The sequence below is a fragment of the Dermacentor albipictus genome, chromosome 5, assembly GCF_038994185.2.
Source record: "Dermacentor albipictus isolate Rhodes 1998 colony chromosome 5, USDA_Dalb.pri_finalv2, whole genome shotgun sequence".
NCBI lineage: Eukaryota > Metazoa > Arthropoda > Arachnida > Ixodida > Ixodidae > Dermacentor > Dermacentor albipictus.
Genome location: NC_091825.1, coordinates 147346872 through 147366968, shown reverse-complemented (window position 1 = coordinate 147366968; position 20097 = coordinate 147346872). Strand labels below are relative to the sequence as shown.

The 20097-nt window shown below is 41.3% G+C and overlaps 3 protein-coding genes and 1 non-coding gene across 4 annotated transcripts in view; 1 reads left to right on the top strand and 3 right to left on the bottom strand.

Moving 5' to 3' along the window:
* LOC135906236 (DDB1- and CUL4-associated factor 6-like) overlaps window positions 1–6595 on the bottom strand; it is a 28610-nt gene extending 22015 nt beyond the window's left edge. The window contains exons 1-7 of the mRNA XM_065437533.1: window positions 6154–6595; window positions 5854–5915; window positions 4240–4332; window positions 4081–4158; window positions 3719–3937; window positions 1588–1723; window positions 1170–1330 (exon numbers count right to left, since the gene is read on the bottom strand). Coding sequence (XP_065293605.1) covers window positions 1170–1330; window positions 1588–1723; window positions 3719–3937; window positions 4081–4158; window positions 4240–4332; window positions 5854–5915; window positions 6154–6241 — 837 coding nt within the window. The 5' untranslated portion in view covers window positions 6242–6595. The remainder of the gene's footprint in view (window positions 1–1169; window positions 1331–1587; window positions 1724–3718; window positions 3938–4080; window positions 4159–4239; window positions 4333–5853; window positions 5916–6153) is intronic.
* Window positions 40–114, bottom strand: TRNAS-GGA (transfer RNA serine (anticodon GGA)). Its single transcript has one exon. It is a non-coding gene; the product is annotated as a tRNA-Ser (tRNA).
* Window positions 6596–6717: 122 nt separating the features above from the next.
* LOC135906238 (mesoderm-specific transcript protein-like) lies at window positions 6718–15952 on the top strand. The gene is made up of 10 exons (XM_065437534.1): window positions 6718–6999; window positions 7632–7789; window positions 8839–8975; window positions 9920–9969; window positions 10069–10109; window positions 10184–10251; window positions 10340–10441; window positions 11078–11154; window positions 11232–11292; window positions 11703–15952. The coding sequence occupies exons 1-10, from the start codon at window positions 6840–6842 to the stop codon at window positions 11866–11868; spliced, it is 1020 nt and encodes a 339-aa protein (XP_065293606.1). The 5' UTR covers window positions 6718–6839; the 3' UTR covers window positions 11869–15952.
* A 1381-nt stretch (window positions 15953–17333) lies between these two features.
* LOC135906242 (SET domain-containing protein 4) lies at window positions 17334–19967 on the bottom strand. The gene is made up of 7 exons (XM_065437539.2): window positions 19662–19967; window positions 19219–19345; window positions 18673–19108; window positions 18091–18259; window positions 17851–17941; window positions 17685–17768; window positions 17334–17563 (listed from the first exon to the last, which is right to left on the bottom strand). The coding sequence occupies exons 1-7, from the start codon at window positions 19810–19812 to the stop codon at window positions 17353–17355; spliced, it is 1269 nt and encodes a 422-aa protein (XP_065293611.1). The 5' UTR covers window positions 19813–19967; the 3' UTR covers window positions 17334–17352.
* Between the last annotated feature and the right edge of the window lie 130 nt (window positions 19968–20097).

Genomic DNA, 20097 nt, shown 5'->3' with positions numbered 1-20097 from the left:
GGTTCCTAGAAAGAAAAGCCTCAAAGTTGAAGAAAAATTCGTCCTGGTCCGGGACTCGAACCCGGGACCACCGCCTTTCCGGGGCAGCCGCTCTACCATCTGAGCTAACCAGGCGGCTAGCAGATGGCAGGGCGAAGTCGAATTTGTCGACAACACGAAGCAAATGCAAGAGTTTGACGTAGTAGTTCTGCGGAAACCCGCAAGGTGGAGAGAAGTAATGGATGAAGGGAAAATGAGACATCCACCCGTTCGTAGCAATTGCTACAAAGGAAACCCATACGGGTTCCTCGAAAGAAAAGCTCTTCACCTTGCGGGTTTCCGCAGAACCACTACGTCAAACTCTTGCATTTGCTTCGTGTTGTCGACAAATTCGACTTCGCCCTGCCATCTGCTAGCCGCCTGGTTAGCTCAGATGGTAGAGCGGCTGCCCCGGAAAGGCGGTGGTCCCGGGTTCGTGTCCCGGACCAGGACGAATTTTTCTTCAACTTTGAGGCTTTTCTTTCGAGGAACCCGTATGGGTTTCCTTTGTAGCAATTGCTACGATCGGGTGGATGTCTCATTTTCCCTTCATCCAAACGTGCCATTTGTGATTTAAAAAAAAAAAAGCCAGGATTATTAAAAGAGGTATCATTATACTTTGAACCTTGTCATAAATAATCCAGCACTTTTATCTATCTATGGCAATGTCCACAGCTAAAGAACTTGCATTTCTAAGCCTACGTTGTGCTTAGATAGGTCCTTCAGTGTGGACTGCACATGTCACCATTCTTATATATTACACTTGTGTAAAGATTTATTACCATTTTTGTGTTTCTACCAACCGGATGCACATCATACATTATCTATGTATAAAACTTCACCCTTTTCGCCAATAAAATTCAGCTGAAAGTTTGCATTTGTGCTAGTCGGGTCTCCTGTCTTAGTCCTCCAGTTTGTGTGCAAAAGCCTATCATCATGGCTTGCTAACCTGAGGAGCAATTTGGATTTTCGCATCGCTATTATTGTTCCACCTTTAAGCACTGATATCTTATATAAATACACTTTTTGTAGATGGTGCCTGCTGTCACAATTGCAAGTGCATAGAAAACATTGTGGTGTAATAACAAAGACTAAAACATAGACTCAAGTGCCAACCGCACACGTCTCGCTTCAGGGTGTGCACCACATACCATTGCATCAAACAGGTAGATGTAGTCTGAAGAGTAGCTGACCAGCATCTCCTGCCCGTTGGCACTGTACGTCAGTGAAGTAATTCGATGACTTCGGCCCTCAAATTCAGGAACAGTGAGCCGTGATGTCATGGCATCCATGCTGTTGCTCATGAAATTACCTGGCAAGGAAAGGATGACTTGGCTCAGTGTTACAGATGCGATATACAAACGATGTGTTATGGTTCATAAGCCGAAGGACCAATTTTATAGAGGCAGTATGTGCTGGATAAACGTGCTATAACTACACAGCATTTCAATCGATCAGCAAAAACAATAATGAAGTGATGTGCGCTACTCTGCAAATACGGCTCTTCACTGACCATTCTCTAAATGGAAATAATAACGAGCTCAGAGTTAACAAACACCAGGCACTCACCAGTTGCTCGAGTTCCAAGCATTCGCCGGTCAAAGACCCTGACAGCTGAGTCTGAGCACCCTACAGCTAAGTAGTATGGTGTCAATGGATTCACGGCAATTGAAGTAATTGCACGATGGCAGTTAATCAGGACATCCTGCAAAACAAGACAAAAAAAAATGAACTCATAAGATGCTGTCTTTCTGCCTAAAATACTTCTAGAGAAGCTAGATTGTAAATCAAGCACAGATGTCACCTCTTTTTTCTATTACATGCAGTTTTATTCGTAAACCTCAATGAAATATTAGGGCAATTCTGGCAGCCAGTACAAGATATACAACTGGCTCACCTTAAATTGAAATCAAGACGACTAGAGGCTCTTGTTTTAATTATCAAAGGTCTGAATTATCTGTATGATAAATCACAGACAATTATGCTGTATACACAATACATATTTTTGTTCCCGATCTACATAATACCTTATAATATAGGGTTGCATATATAAAACAGGTGAAAGATTTGCAAAGAGGATTGTTCATTGGGCAATAAAATGTTTTAAAGCATATGTCCATAAAAAATTACTTCATAATTACATTGAGCCATACTTTAAATACATATTAATCCATCAATTCCTACAAATACCACTTGAAAGTCACCTATAGTAGCTAAATTAAAACCACCTTTGAAATTGAAAGCTACTTTTCATTGCTAAGTTATCCAAATGAGTTATCGCAGGTTGACTGCAATGCCAATCAATACGTGCAACTATATGAAGTGAGCCTCAGGAGTCCCGATTTTTCATGTGTCCATCTTCCATGTAATTTTTCTGCCACTACAACTACTTCCAACACACAACTGCAAACAAGTGGAAGCTGATTTTTTGTGAACTCTCCAAACGTAGCAAAAGTTTGATTACTTTCTTAATCAGCAGGAGCACATAAAAATTTCTGTGGGGACTCCTTCCAAACTATAATAGCCGTTAAAAGATTTTTGATACCACTTTTTCATAGAGAAGTGGTGAAAGGGTAAGCAAACAGGGTTTAAAGCAACATATCAGTAATAATGCCTTCATTATAGATTTGTTTTTCTGGACTGTTTCACATTTTACAGATATTGAAAGGAAAACTTTTCACAATTTCTGAAAGTCTTGAAAGAGGGCCTTAGCTGTGCTATACTATCGTTTCATAGACACATCTGGCCATTCAGTGAAACTTTCCATCAAGCAAAATGCATGTAAGTGCAGTACTTCCCCAGAACAGAGCTTGGGTAAGAACCACCAGGAAACAAGCGGTTATGCAGCAGAAGGTTTATAGTTAAGAGTAACATTGTTTTTAGTGAAAATAGAAGAGGACAGCTCTACTACACGCAAGCTACTTCAGGTGGAGATGAATGAAATGATATGAAAGATTTAAATAAAGAGAGAAGGGAGGAGAAGGGCAGTCAAGCATCCATTAACAACAGATGAAGTATCTAGCAGCCCCGACTGTTGCAACAATAGAACCACTTCAGTAGCTCAAGTGGCATCACCTTATGAGCTCCTCAGTCTCTTCAGACTTGGCTTAAGAACAATGTATAACAGATGATTTTATCCTAAACAAGGTGATGTCACCATCCTGAGTTAGCATACCTTTAGTCCAGTTAAAAAAATGCTGCATAGCCACACTGCCATAACTAAATTGGCCAAGTTCTGCACCTGCAAGTATTTCCCAACAAAGTCTACAGAACTAAACGTACTTAGAACTTGTTCTCGGTCAGGTTGGTCTTTACCAAAAGACCAAATTTAGTGCTAGAAAGATAGCTCTACACAGAAGGAACATAAACTACAACAATGCCCATGTTATCATTCCTTTGTGTCTTTGACATCCAAACAAGACAGAGGTACACCGGAAGATATAGACTTTAAGTGATCAACAGTATTTGAACAAGAGATGTATCTGTAGCCAACAATTCAACACGGGGACACCCTGATGAAGACAACCTCCCTAGTCGAAACGTTGGCTCCGAAGACTTCTCCTCTTCGGCCGCCGTTATTTATCAATATGTCATTTTTGTAACAAGTGTGCTTTCACACACTCGTACAGTAGGGTTAAAACTCTACAAACAACAACAAATTCACATGTCAGGTGTGCAAGAAATCCTCCACAACACTAACCTCTGAACAGTCATCAGCAGAGCAGCTCGTCTTGGTGCGCAGGTCAAACCAGCGCACTGTGCCATCTTCACCACACGAGAGGAAGCTGTGGGGGTCATTCGGAACTGTGGCAATCTCGTACGCAGTGCCAAAGTGGCAGTTGAACAGGTTGCGCAGGCTCGTCTCTGGACGCTCCACATCTGAGAAAAGTATGGCGCCATCTCCTGAGCAGGACACCACCTGAAACGAGAGTGTGCAATCGCATTTCATGTATTCATCAATTTGCTGCAGCTGATTAACAAACCAAAAATAATTCTTAGGCCACCAAAACAGAGAACATTGTTATCCTGCTTACAAGCATAACAATTGACAAAGGCACTCACCAAACGATCTCCAGAACTTGGAAGAAACTTTGCACTGAATATATTTGCCGTGTGGCCAGTCCTTATCTGTGCCAGAATCTGCATTGGCAATGGAAAACTCACTCTGTGATGATTGCAGACATTACTCCTTGTGTCTTATGCTGCACTGATATAACATACCACATGTGTGTGTGCATTTGTGATGCACAGATGTTGATCGTCGGAGCCGGACAGCAGGTATGTGCCCGCATCATTCCAGCATATGGTGTTAACCTGCAAAGTACAACTTTCAAATGCAAGGCACTAAGCAAGGAATGCGAGCACATGTGAAAGCTTTCTTTAGTACATCCACTGCAGCAATACTTTTCGGGGTTCCAATTCCTACGCATCATGACACAACAGTGGTCCATGCGTCGTTGCATCTTTCTCAAGCTTCAGAGAAGTGACACCACTGCATTTGCGATTGGAGGAAACAAACATTCTAACCTGCATTAATTTTTTGGCAGAGTATGGCTGCCATGCTACAGGAAACACCTTCATTTTCACAGTAATACAGAAGCAATAAGCACCGTGACCAACTGGTGATGATGCCACAATGAATATGTTCGAGCAATTAAAAGGCCGTTAAAAGTGCCATGAAATTGGCCTGCTCACTTTATGTGTCTTGCCCGCTTTCTTGCATTCTAAGTTGTGAGTGAATTAAGCCGTTTTTCATTTTTTCACAGAGCAACATGCCAAATTGCAAAGCATATAGCAGCTGTACAGAAGTGCATTAGCTAACATTTTTCACGAAGACTATCGCAAGAAGATGCATTTATTAACTAGCTGGCTCTAGCAGCATGGCCATATGCGTGATTGGCCACAAGTGTGCGATTCAAGTTGTTCAACTTGAATCATGCACTTGCTCTGAGCAATGATGCAGTAAATACAATGTATGGACATTGAAAGTATGCTGTTGAGAATGAATTCTCTGTGATTAAAAAAATGACAGGAATTTGATATACGGTATGTAAAGTGTCAATCTATTTTTTTTTTACTGCATCTGCACTGCATTGGTGTATACCAGATAGGACCAGCCACTAGCAACTTCAACAATACATTACATTGCCATTATCATAACAAGGCCTGAAACGGGGAAACAGTTGCAACTTGTCATACGTGTTCCTTAAAGCAGGAAACTTTTTTGCATTTAGCAAGAGTTATAAACAAAGTCACACATATTGTATCATACACTTGCATTACGCACATGTAAAACAGCACCAGAATAAATATGACATGCGAGCCATATGGGGAATGTACCAGCAATAACAATTTCATGTAACCAGCACTAATATTTATGTCACGAAATATATAAATGCGCATGAACTCATACGTGCAGACATATTCAGTAGAGACAGCTGACTGCTGTCTCAAATATAATACAGCATATGCAACGAGACATTTCAGTCATAATATATATATGTTACACATAATTAGGTAGTCTGCACCCTTGCCGACACGTGCACTTTTGCTATTACGTACGAGTTTTATGCAAGGTACAACGTAGTGAAACAGTTTATATGCAGCTGTGTGCACCTATAGTTTAATGGCACCATCGTGATGTAAAAGAGCCTGCTCTAAGCACCAGTAGATCTGTATAGAGCTAGCAGATCGTATGCACGCGCAATATGTAAAGTGAATAATGCCACATGCAGCGCAGAAGCATATAGTTGCGTGTTGCGTACTACAATCCTTTCGCAACAGCGAAATAAAACTAGAAGAGACCCAACAAAAGGATATGTGCGTCGCACTTACACAGCCGTTGTGCACAGGAAGTTTGACTTCAAGGCGCAGTTTTTGTACGAAGGACAAGCTGCCTGAAAAATGATGAAAAAACAGAGATGAAGCGAAATAGTTAGTAAATAATAACAGACAAGCGCGTCTCGACGGCGGCACCTAGATGGTGTAAATTATTGGGCGAGGTTTATTTTTAGAGACTTTAGCGCCTTGACGCGCACATCCGTGCGGTATGCTTGCGGCCTCCAAAGGCTCTGTCACAACAACACTAGAGCACAGCAGGTCGGCAACACCGAAATAAACGCAGGTCGCACGCACCTTTCGCGGCATCAAATAGTTGGTACGGCGTCGAGTAACCGTAGTGGAATCCTTCGGTTTTCCAAAATAGGCCTTTCCTATTGAACATCACGATGCGCACAACCGTTACCTCTGTCTAGAAACGATCATTTCACTTTGACAATTACCACAGCGTGCGTGAAGCAGTCTTGTGACGCGCGGCTATGATATCAACAAACAGATCATCGCCTTTTCGTTTCACCCAACTCCACCGACCAGTTTCTGCTTTGGATGGCCACGGCCACAACAGCACCAAGCGCTGAGTGGGACAAGTGATCAGCCCGCAGCTTGAGCAGCACAAGCTACAAATTGGTGACGCTAGCCTCACGTAGAAGCTAAAATATAGTCACAACTGGTCATGAGACGTTAACTGCGTCGTTATGAATTGCTGCAACGAAAGTCTCGGGACGCCGTTTGGTGAACGTGCGGCTCCAAATAACCATCGCACGAATAAATGACAATTTCGATTTCGGTTTCGCTAGTGCGGGGTTCGCTGGCCGTCTCTCGGCGTTATTGAGAAGCTCCTGCGCACGTGCTGTCATCTATCGTTAATAACAGAAAAAATAGGCGCATCTTTAGTTTTGGAAAAGTGGGCGCGCTGCTTCCGTGAAAATTTGGCCGGCAGAAAGTTTTGTTGCGCTAAAGAACCTAAAGCTGGCGGTTTTACTATGAATACGCTTGTCAGCATATTGATTGCTGCCTGCGCTGCGGCTTTTGCCATTTTTCACACTTATCCCGCTCCGCCGAAATCACCGCTACTTTACCAGTGGGAAAAAGAAGACGGTGGTTCGTACTTCAAGTTTCAGGACTACGACATATTTTTTAAAGGTAAGTTTCATTGACATTTTGTTTTGTGCTGGCAAATGCACCAGCTTTTCTATGGCGTCTGTAACCGCACCCAAAGCAGGCGCGAAGGACATGTTCTCACTTCGAGCTTGTTTGAGTGAATTGCTTTTCACCGCAACGAACTCTGCACACTCTGTGCTGGTTCGTTGTTTATCCAGCCGTGAAATGTGCAAGTAAAAAAGAAATGGTCGAGTGCAAGCATACTGACCTAAACGCGCTGGAAAGTCTCCCTAAATTTTAGCAGCGTCTATAAACTCTGGGACCGCCGGAGTGAGCTTCATCGTCGAAAGCTTTCTGTTATTAGTAAACGACGAGAAGATTTCACTTTTTACCTTGCACAAGGTAGACCGGCGGGTTTCGTTTCTACATTGAAAGGTATCTGTATAGCGCTAGAAAAGACACAAGAAGAAACGAAGGCAAGCGCTTTTCTTCATCTTCGTTTCTTCTTGTGTCTGTTTTGTTGCGCTATACAGATACCTTTCAATGATGACCGACCAACAAGCCCATATCGCCACCTTCGTTTCTACAGTCAGTCTTTTTTTTTTTTCTATCTTCAAGTTTCGGCATCCGCTGAAAATATTACTTGTGTATGCGTGCCAACTTCTCTGTTGCAGATGTCAAGGGCAATGCAGAAAACAAGGACGTGCTACTTTGTCTCCATGGCTTTCCAACTTCTAGCTTTGACTACTACTTGGTCCTGCCATCACTGCGAAAAATATTTGGCAGAATTGTGCTGTTTGATTTTCTGGGATTAGGCTACAGTGATAAGCCAGTAAGTATGTAGCCCCCACTGAAACACGATTCTGTAAAGGAGCACATATGTTAGTGGTCCAATGAATTATATGGATGAATTTTTTTGTTTGACTGCCTCGCTGTGCATACATACAGCATGTCAAAGTTCATTGAGTAGTGGACGCTATTGCCCAATGAAATGTTAGAATTAAAGAGTACTTTAATATATAACGCTGTAGCATTATATTGTTACGCATGAAGGAAATGAAGATTGGTGAACAGGCTTGCGGTCCCGAGTGGGAGAACGAAGAAGAGAACAACGCTGAGTTGTTCAACCAGCTGGCCGCTCTTGCACTCACCTTCCCCAACTCGGGACTGCAAGCACGTTCATCGTAACAATATATACTGCCTTTATTTACACAAGTGAAATAAGAAAAAAATGACTTTCTTTCTGTGCACTGATTGTTATACAAACACAAAGTAATACTCAGAATTGGAGTTCTATTCAAGCCACTAAGAAGTTGTTAGCTTCAAATAACCTTTGCAGTGTGTGCTGTAACCTTTGCAATGTGTGTGTGCACTGCAACAGCAAAATTAGGATTGCATACCTGTGTGTGTTATATGCAATAAAAAAAATTGCAAGAAGGCTAATTGTTTGCCTCAAAGACCTAGTCACTGTATAAAGCAGTCTCTATAATTTCCCAAGTTGGCTTACCATAAGTGTTATCCATGCTTGCTGCAGGTTCTGTAAAAGTAGTGGCCTCTATAGCATAATCTCCATGTTCACATGGCCCAGCAAACATGCACTTTATTGCAATTCTAAAATCTCAGAAGATAGACAGTATCTTGGTTGAAAATATTCAGAAATGCTCAAAGGTGATAGCCAATATTATTGAAAAAAGATGAATATGTGAAGGTATTCCAAAACTGGAAGTTCTGCTTTGTTCCTGGTAATTTGTGAGAGCTGTAATTTACCACAAATGGCCATCAGAGAAAATTCTTAATTTAGCAAGCCACTTTTCATGAAGCTGCAGCGTGTACTTGCTGGTTTCAGAGGTTTCGCACATGGCATGTCCTTGTTTGTTCTAGAGGTTTCACACTTACTCCATCTTTGAACAAGCCAACATTACTGAAGCCCTCGTGAAGAAATTGGGCTTGCGCAGCGTTCATGTCCTAGCTCATGATATCGGAGACACAGTGGCCCAGGAACTTCTTGCTAGGCAACAGTAAGTTAGTTATTGTTTCTCAAGTTCTGAACAGTGCTACAAAAATTTTGCACTGCATTTCGCGAGCACACAGGCATTTTGTGACTGCGTAGAGGTCATTCCTACGAGCCTCAGGACATTTCTTTCCTTGTTGCACAGTCTGTAGTTATAGCCTGCTGATTTCTGTTGTAGCTTAGTTCTTTGTATTCCACTGGTTAGCAATGCTTCTGCTGGTGATATAGCTAAGAAACCTCAAGGTTTGTGCTAGTTGAGTATGGCATAATGTAACAGTGTGTTCAGCTCTTACTGTAGTCATGTTCTTCAGTCTTTTGTACTGTTGGATGTGGCAGAAATAAGAAATGTTTTTATTTCCAACGAACTTTGTTGGGGATCTTGCTGGCGAAAAGCTGCAACGTGCAGCTTTAGTGTCCCTGAAGGCCCTCACATGGCAGCAGTAATGTTCACAGGCTATATGGTCCTTATGCAGCCTGCTAAAGAAAAAAAATTATGCAGTTCATTTTTGGTATGAAGACCAGTTATGACTGACCTTCATACCAAAAATTTGTTAACATTATTTTGCTGTTGGAGAATCTGCTAGTATTAATTCAGACAACTCCCCACCCCCCCTTTCTTTCTTGTTTTACTAAAATATTAACCACATGTTGACTTAAACAAGCTGTGTGTTCAACGTATGTGCCTCATTGAAGAGACTCTTGTTTGCTGCTACGACTAAGCTCATATTCTCAGTGGAACAAGAAAATTCGAAGGCAGCGCATGGTGATATATTTGTCTCAAGTCTACTCTGAACTAGTAAGCTTGGACAAACATTGTCATTGGAACTTCATTAGGACGTCTTTTTTTTCTGTGTATATTTGTCAAAAATGGGAACTGCGCCTTTTTCCTAAGGTCAGTGTGTGCATCAATGTGAATCCCGAGTTATCATGACATCTTCCGTTTGTTTCCAGGGAAGGTGTCCTGTCATTTGAAATTTCGACTTTGTGTATGATGAATGGTGGTATGTACTTGATGCTTGCACATGTTTCATTTTTTATAAGTGTTGGATGTATGGCGACTTGGGACACATTCTTACAACTTGCTTTATTTGCCTGTTTAGGAATTTTGCCTCAACATCATCATCCAAGATGGTCTCAATTGGTAATGTCCTTGAAAGTTTAAGTTTAAATAAATTACGGTGACTGAGTTCTCTCAGCATCTGTTGTGCATTGCAGATCTTGAGAATGCCTGTCGTTGGTGTTGTGGCTTCAAGGTTCATGAACCACCTGGTCTTCAGAGTAGCGTAAGCTTCGGTCCTGCTCATTCTCAATGTCTTGTTTTCCATAGTTGCACTGATCAAAATTTAATTTTATTTGCTTTTTCTCTAACAGACTGGCTGATGTCTTTGGCCCCAACACTAAACCAACCGCAACAGATGTCCACAATTACTGGCATTTGGCTCGGCTGAAAGATGGTTACCGGGTATTTGGCCTGTAAGTACTTGCATGGCTGACTTTGGTGCAAGTCCATTATTGGAATCCTCTGTACACGAAACTGTGCGTGTAAAGGCCGTACTGATCGAATGTCCAGAACTTTCATAATTTGGATGGTACACAAGTATGGATATTGTAAGCAAACTATGCTTGGTTATTGCAAATGAAATACTATTGGTTAGCAACCATTGACATTGTTTTTTGTGCATCAGAGGAATTGGATACAGTTTTCCAAGTGCACGCTCTTCTTTGTGGTACTATGTCAGTGCAGCAGTGACTGACACAAATTAATGGCCACTCATGAAACTGTACGCTGCAATCTAGGGTTTGGCGAGAACTAATCTGGTCGGGGATAATTGTGGTTAAGTTCTGCAAAAAGAAAAAGAAATATGGACAGTGACCACATAAAGCACTACAAGTTAAAAAGAAAGATGCTTTATCCCATATGGAATCATTGTTTGCATTACTGGAGCCTAGTGAATAAGGCTCCCATATGGCTGTTGAAACGTCTTTTGTATTTTTTTCTAAACGTGTAGTATTTTTATGTGGTCAGTGTCTGTTTTTTTACACGACTGTGATGAAACCTTGTGGTCAAAGTTGCACATCACGTATTTGCAATTTGTGTTTTTCATTTAGGCTCCTCTCCTACATCGACGAAAGGTTCGAAAATGAAGAGAGATGGGTTAGAGCACTGCAAAAGTCGGCTTCCAAAGGTAACTAATTAAAAACCATACATTGAGCTGCCTGAGACAGCTCAAAAACTCCTTCATTTTTACTTTTCCTCTTGAAGTTCACATGATATATGGCCCGGCCGATCCTGTCAACAAACCACCATTTCAGGAGCACTACAGGTCAGTGCTCTCTTTTTTTCTCCCTACAACCCCGCCTTTCTTTATTTTCATTTCATACATCATAGAATTTTTGTTTTTGGTGTTTGCTTTACTGAAAAAAAATGTCCACGAATGCCTAGCACTTTTCATTATTTTTGTAATGGCACTTTGTACTCTCCACTACAATAGTAATAAATGTTAATAGTGCGCTTGTGTACAGAAAGTCCTTGCAACAAACCAGTTTTATCCTGCAAGATTCATTGAAATTGTAATTAAATAGTACACAATCACTTGGCGACATTCTCCACCTACATGTGCCACAAGAATGTTGTAATGATAAGCGCAAGCGATGCAAGTTAATTCCAGAGTTCTTATTCCAGAGCTTTGATGTTTGCACTTCGTAAATTTGTGTCTATGCCTTCTGCCCATAGGAAACTCGTTCCTGGCTCTAGCATCCACATTCTCCATGAACACATTGGTCACTATGTGCACCTTGAAGCTCCCAAGGAAGTGGTTGCAGGCTACTTACCGTTCTTGGAGGCCCATGGTGTCAAAACAAAGACCATATCTGTTGCACTCCCCGACAGGTTGCTGTAGGCCAAACCCCATTTTTATGACTTGGGTGGCGCTTTACTGTACTGATCCTCTTTTATTCACTTCTTCATAGGCTCAGAACAGTATGAATATTTCATTGTAATCTCATAACAATGCCTTCGGCAAGAACTTTCTGTGATAGTCTCTCCACTATGCCTTAAGCTGACCACCGTGCCTGGTTATGTTATCTTAAACACTGGTCGAAAAAGAACTCAAAAGAAAATGTGATTACTAAAGAAAAGACGGGGAATGCGGGAGATGGAAATTCAAGATGATGAGCAAAACGTGAACAAGGTGAATGCCGGAGCCAACGTTTCGACAAGTGGACTTGTCTTCTTCAAGGCGACATATGCTTTCCTCACCACAGTATATATAGGTGGGGTTCTTCTAAAGGGGAAAGGGTGTGAGGCGGGAGGACGCAGAAACGAGGGAAAATTTGTTAGCGTGTCGAATTGAGAGTAAAGAAACACTGCGTACAAGGTCAAAACCAGGCACCTCCCCCCCCGGTCTGTCAACACAGGCGCGTTAGCCGGCGTGTCAAGGGCGTCTGACACGCCAGCTGACAAAAAAAAAAGGAAGGAAAGGAAAGGGGAGAAAAAAAAAAGAAGGGGGGGGGATACGCCAAGAAATCAAACTAAGTGTTTGATTTCTTGAAACCTCGTACACAGCGTTTCTTTACTCTCAATTCGACACGCTAACAAATTTTCCCTCGTTTCCGCATCCTCCCGCCTCACACCCTTTCCCCTTTAGAAGAACCCCACCTATATATACTGTGGCGAGGAAAGCATATGTCGCCTTGAAGAAGACAAGTCCACTTGTCGAAACGTTGGCTCCTGCATTCACCTTGTTCACGTTTTGCTCAATGTGATTACTAAAGTATGTCAACAACTTTCAACTTTTTTTTATCTTATTACTTCATGTTAGGCTTCTAAAGGGCCATCTCAAAAGCCTTTAAAGTGTGCTAACAAATGAGAAATATAACATTTCCAATTAAGTAAGCAGACTATGCAGTGAGCTAGGATATTCATTTGCCATCTGATTAGTGCAAAGTGCATTCTAGCTCTCCCCCTTTTCCTCTCCCCCAAATCTGCCATCATCATCATCAAAAGTTAATTATTTTCAGTTAAACTGTAAAGCCTAAACTGTAAAGGAGCTTTATCGAAAAATGTTTATGGTGAATTTGTCAGTGCTCACAAACAAGGATTTCTTACATTGAAAGTTTCTCACAACTTTTGAGCAAAACAATATAGACACCCAATTTTTTCTGCAAAAATGTTTAATGTGTGAGGGTGCTTAAGATGTCTAAAATAGGCAAGCTTTATTTTTTTGGATGCATTGGTGACATACCTTAACATAAATCCATGTGCTCCGGGTGGCATTACATGACTAGGTAAACTGTTGCATGACGGAGCTGTTGATGAGAAATCTGCATTCAATGTTATGTTTGTTTTTGTTTAGATTAACACAAAGGGGCCTTAACAAGTACTGCCTGAAAGCTAGTATGCCTTCACTCATACACATATGCAGCATTCCATTAAATATGAACAACTGTCAGCCACCCAGTCACACACTCACTACCCAGCATCTGGGTGACACATACATGAGGAATGAGTGTGGTGACAGACCATATTAATTTTGGCTAATGAAAACCACTGTTTTGAAGACGCATACATGCTCATATACAAGATTCTTGTGGGCTCAAATGCACATTTTCTTATTGCCTTATGCACTTACTACAAGTTCAATTTACTCGCATGAGACCATCTTACACATGTGTGGCTGCCTTGCTCATAGGCCATGCCACCATGTGTTAGTGCATTTAAGTCTGTGTATTAAGAGAAAGGCTTAGGTCATGCCATATTGATTCAAATGTGTGTGAAACACAGAAATGTTCTCAGTTTACAATGTCTGAGCCAATATGAAAGTATGTGCACTTACTGTGCAAAGTGGCCCTCAGTTCTTTTTTTTTTATCATTATCCTATTTTACAGATATTGATGGAAATCTGCAAACAGACTGCAATTCTGTTAAGTTGTTTAAAGCAGACATATTCTCTATTATTTTCACTCTACATAATATACTTGTATCATTTGCTTCGTTTAAAGGAATACCGACACAAAAACTTTGTCTCGCCTTATTGTTTCTTTTAAACAGCTGTCGACTCTGCAATGGTAATATGAAGTCTCGAGTTGTTTAGAGTGAAACAAAGAGTTAATTACATCACCTTTTAATGATAACAGTTAGAGATGCTCAAAATACAGCACAACCTTTGATGTGTCAGCACTCCTTTAAACAACAGTCTTACAAACTGGGTTATATTTTAGAGTAATGTGCAATATATCTCTCTTGAACATTTTCCTTACAGAATCATGGCATCTCTTCATTGTCAAGTTAAAGTTGTAAATACAATGCTGCAGTTTTGTTGAATTTTCCTCCTTTCGTAAATTTTTTCAAGAAATTTGAGGTCCTAAACATAAACTCTGCTCCCCACAGTGATTAGATTAATGCTGTTTTGTATATGCCAATATAATTTAAATCAATTCATTGGTTGTCCTTGTACATCACCTTTCTTTTCATTCTACACATCCTTGCATAGGGCCAGTAAAAAGCTGAATTTAAATTCAGGCAGTACCCAAGGCCTCCAGTTAAACTGTGCAAAAGCTGACAAAAAGAAAATCAGTTTGCAGTATAAAGTGCCAAATTTCAACCTTGTGCTGCAACTTTACAATACTATCAACTCATGTTTTTTTTTGTTTTTTTAACATTCCATAAGTGCAAGTATATATATATATATAATTAGGAGTTTGTTGCAGCAAAATGAAAGCGGCATGTTTACAGACTAGTTGCCAGTATCGCTGCTGAATAATTGCGTAGTTTCTTTCAAGTACATATGGCCTGTGTTAGCTCAAATTGAGAATGAATTAATGAATGAAGCCTTTATTTTAAGGAAGGGGACGGCTCTAGGCCGCTGTTGGGAATTAGGAGGTAAAGGAATGTGGGATCCCGGATTGTTGGCTGAACTACATCTTCATCTCAGTCTTTGATCTTCCGTTTCACGCAGACTCAGGTGCATGTTCACTTCCGCCGCTCTTGCATGGGCTGGTCGACCCCTTCTACACTACTCAAAACAAGCCACTTTGTCTGCCATATGTCGCAATGGCTTTCTGTGTTTCAGGGTTAGTTTGTATTCCAATTCCTAGTGTTCTAATGTCTCCGTGTAGTAAATGTTGAATGTTGGATTTCCCTTGTTAAAAAGCTGCACAGCTCCAAATGAGGTGTTGCAAGTCTGCTCTGCATGACTCCTGGCAATGTGTGCATCGGGTATAAGTGTTCGCAATCGTAGCTTGTCTGGGTTGGTGCCATTTCTCAAGTATGTGTGGTGTGTGTATGCAGTGTTGGCCATAACCTTATTAAAAAAAACCTTCCGTGCGAGTAAGCCCGCCCTTGTCGTCGAATACGTGTACTGGTGTAGCTTCTAATAGTCTCCATTTACTGTCTGCTTTTGTTTTAGTGCAAATGTAATGCATCAGTGCTCTGCTAGGAGAGCCTTCGGCCAATATCTTTAGGTACGGATTTTGGTTCGCATGGTTTGGCGAGGAAATGGAGTGTGGGGAGCTGTACATGTAATCAAGCCTACCCGCTTGCATGGCAACTGCGTTTCCCCCATCCGTGCAGGTGTGCCTCGGTGTCCATAGGATTTCAACATTTGTCCCATTGTCCTGTATTCTCTTTAGCTTTTTTCTGGTGTCGTTGGCCACAGCATCATCTTTCGTAGGCACCGTTAATTCGGTCACCACTTTGTACGAGTGAGTAAGGATCCGATAATTATTTTGCACACTCTGCTCTACAATGTCTCCCATGTCAATGGGGGTGGTGTTGACTGCTCCCCATATAGCTAAGAGTGCAGCATGCAAGGTTGCACCCCCGGAAAGCTGACATGTGTGATAGCCATTGTGTTGGGGTGCAGATGTGCTAACCCAGGCCATGCTTGCTATGACGTTTGTGACTGAAGTACGCAATGTACTGTGTAGTTGTTCCTTTGTTCGCAGGAAGATACGCTCAAATAAAAAGGAAAAAAAATTAACTCATTGAGTTTCCTCATGCCTTAATTTCTTGACCATTATGCTCTGTAATACACTGTGAGGACAACTTCAGTTGAGTTTGTAGCTACACCTATCTAGCCTTACGGTCATTAAAAGAATAAAGAAGATTTAGACCATCTGTTACTTTAAAAAGACAGCTCCAAACAGCATGCCATGTTACTACATACGAGGACGTGTTAGAACTGGGTCAACACAGTAAACACAAGTAAGCGGCTAGATGTTCTGTGACAGGATTTAGTCACATCATTTGCTACTTTAACCATGGGACACCTCATGTGTCCATTGCAAAATTAAGCAGCTGTGGTGCTTGCACCTGTGCACTTTCTCACTGCCTCACGTGCGGCTCTGAAAACATTCAATAAACGACAACACAGAGCAGGTGCATTCAAACACAACTTAGCTGTTTAGTTCAGCACTATTTAATGCACAGTCGTTGCAGTACTTGTGAAAGTCTTGCAAAACAGTGTTTCTGCTGTACTGAAGGGCAGATGGATGAGTGCAAGTTTTTCTGCAGGGTGTTCCTACTAACTTTAGCCAAGGTTTAAGCTGCAGCAAGCCAGACTAAATCTGTCATTCCTGTGTGGCATGCTTGAGAGCACTGCAATCGCAGCGTGCAAGTGGCCATGTCACTTGCATTTTTCTATGTTTGATAGGCTTTCTTTAGGATGCAGAAAAATATGTAAAAAGCAGGTATTGCTGGAACAGACGTTTCCAAGAATGCCCCACAACTTTCTCGTTAGAACTTCTGCCCAAAAATGTTAATAATTAGGTAATTAATTTCAGTCCTAAAGGTGCACTGACATATTCTTGACTATTTTTTCTCCCCCCCCCCCATCTTTTTATTGAGTCTCAGACCATTTAAGTCATCGAAAATATAGACAATCCCCAGAGCACCATGAGTAATTTAATGAAGATTTTCTCGCAATTTCTGATTAAAAACTAAGAATGTACTCACAATCACGAAATCAGTCAATAGCTATTGGTGGGTCCAGCTCCTTGCGATGACGCTGCATGCAGTACAATAATATTTGGCTCGCATGTTTACAGGTGCTCTAGTAATCAATCAACAACAGTTTCTTACTATGTTTAAAAAGTGTTTCAGGGCCGCTTTAATGCAAAAAAAAAATGGACATTAAGAAATATGTCAGTACCCCTTTAACCAATTATGCAGTTAAGCAGAATACAAAAAATAGTTTGACTTACTTCATGCAATAGCCAACAACACTCATTTGGTCGCATCCTTCTAGAGGGCTCCAGCATAATTTTAAACGGTGACTAAAGTTAGCTGAACACCCTTACGTGGTGAAGTAGACAAACTACATCACTATGACCAGTTATTATGACCTGTGTGTTTCACACTACCGCATTCACTCATGGAAGTGCATTTATTTCTCATAGAGTTGTAGCTGTTTCTTGAGAATTTTTGTCTCTTCTCTGATAAATGCAGCCACTGTCTGTGAGCAGAAGTCTTTGCCTTCAGGTAGCAGAGCACCATAGTCGCACAACATGGTTTCTATTAAGGTCACCACCAACTGACACTGCTGTTCGTTGAGTTCCTCTTCTTCGGACCGAAACAGCAATTTGTTCCACTCCAACCTAGAAAGAGTACCAGACATGACAGTACGTCATAAACTGGCAAGCCACTTCGGCTTCATATATCACAAGGCTAACAAAACGTGGAGCAATCAAATCGCCTTGATATACAACTTGAGCACACCTTGATGCCTTGGGATGAGACAGTACTTGCATGACAATTTGCCCATTCCATGTCAATCCATCCGCAGTAAAGCCACAAGATTCACTGTAATGCATGCGAATTACTGTTGACAATTGGAATAAAATTTCTCGGTCCTAGCAACTAGAAAAATGCAAGAACAGAATACCTCATAGTATTTTTTGCCTCCAGAAAGGAAAGCTTTGAGGAAAAATGTGGGATTGCTTGTGCCTTCCAGGAGTGAAGCTTACATAGGTGCTCTGTAAAGGTAATTATTGTTTAAAATTGTGGTTACGCCATTACTACCTACATGGTATGCCTTTCATCACAAGCACTATATGGTGCAGGCACTGACATTTAACTTTAAGGCTATGAAGCTGAAAATACAGCCTTGGTCAAATTTTCTCACCTCTTGTGATTGCAACCACGTCATTGGGATTATCGGCAAGAACAAAGCCGTACTCCAGAAACAGCTTCTTGTTGTCATGCGAGCCATAACTGATGAAAACTTGCTCATTTGGCTGGTAGTTATTATTTGTAACAATTTCAAAATAGGAGTCCGCTATTGCAGTTTGCACCTACAAGAAATGAATAGAAGCAAAAGTATTAAAAGAAACGAAGCCTTGATTAAGCTCTATCGAAAGCTAAAAATTTGTTGAAAACAACCAAAGATTGCGCAATAATACCTGAAAACTTTATTATTAACATTGCAAATTGTGTAAGTTGGCAATACATTTTGAACGACACTTGCAACATGGATAAGGAAAGAACACTGGACAGTTGCCATGTCACATGTTCTCTTTACTCGTTTCTGTTCTAGGTGATGCAGTTTAAGTTGAATAACTAAAAAATGTAACTTAATGGTGACCTATAATTTGCTAAGATGCTAGTATTTGTGATGTACAGTATGAAGGAGCTGCACATAATTTTAACACTGGAACAGTAGACAGTATTTGAGAAAAATGGACAGTCAGATTGAGTGCTTACTTACACTCGCCTTCCAGTGGTGGTTCAAGCAGTCCAGAAATGGAGCTAGTGCACACTTGTCGTCGTCCCAAAGGGAATGGCCTGTCTTGTGCCCACTAAAGATGCAGCGAGTGTTAACAGCAGTCCAAGCCCAAACAAACAGATGCCATGTAAAGTTCTTGGAAAGGCTAGAAAGCAGCGAGTTGCCACCAGTGCTTCCCTTTGTCAACAAAGTTTGTAACTTTAAAAAAGTGCTTCGTATCCTGGACACTTGGGTCTGTGCTTTTCGGAACAGGTCGCAGGGCAGTTTGGCAAGCAATTTGCTTCCAAGGAACACAGGTGTTGTGTAGGTAGCTGGCAAGCTTTTGATGAAGAAGCACCACTCTGAATCATGGCCTCGGAGCTTTTCGTTCATAAGGAAGAGCGTCAACACTTCAATAGGAGTAAGTTGCCCATGATTTCTGGAAAAAGAAATAAGAGTAAGTATATTTGTTGCAACCAAAACAATTAAAACAGCCAAAATGTAAGGCTTCCTCATAAACAGTGGGAGTATACCAGTCTGCTTACCAACCTGATTACAAAATAGTGTAAGCTGCTTGACAAAGCTGTCTGAGTGGTTATTAGGAGACGAGTTGGTACCCTCAGAAACGCGTCGCCAGAAGACAGCACTTGTTGCGTTGCCAACCCTCTCCCAGTTTCTACAAGTACAAAGAAAACAAACATGTCGACAGAAGTTGCGACTGCACAAACACCTTACTGCAGCGACTTTGGCCACTTAGACCATGGATGAAGGAATTAACCGACTACTCCATCCTTCTGTAGCGCGCGCGTGTATATACATATATATACACACACACAAACACACTGAAATTTTTACTTTTGCTGAAATTAGTGAGTCGTAAGAGCAAGGAGTACTGCATCCAATCTCCCCTGGGACAAATATGTGAAGCAGAGTAGTCAGTATGTTATCGGTTCCAATGAACTCATTGCAGTTAACGCTGCTTAAAAGCTTACCGCGGAATTCCCTGAGAGACAGCTGCGTGTGCAGTTCGAAACCGTTTGCAGTCATCCACTTCAAAAGATTAGCGCTCACATCTTCAGTGCGCGACATACGTTCCGCTCTTCGCCTCGTCTTCTTTCTGTGGTTACGTCCCTTCTTAGCCATTGCAGATCCTGGACATTCAATTGATAATTAATGGTTTAAAATAAGATTAGTCCATACAACGCGAAAAGAGAACTTGCACAACTTCAGTTTCTCAGTTCAAAACAACAGTCGACATAGCACGCCGTCCATGGCATGCCGAGCATGGCGACTCCCGAATTGGGCGTCCATCGGTTTCGGTTTTTGAATGGTCACTTACGCGCACGTTGCATATTTTGTTATTTGTTCGTCGCTTTATAATTTTATTGCAGTAGTCGCGTGATACAATTTATTAATGTTATTCTGCGT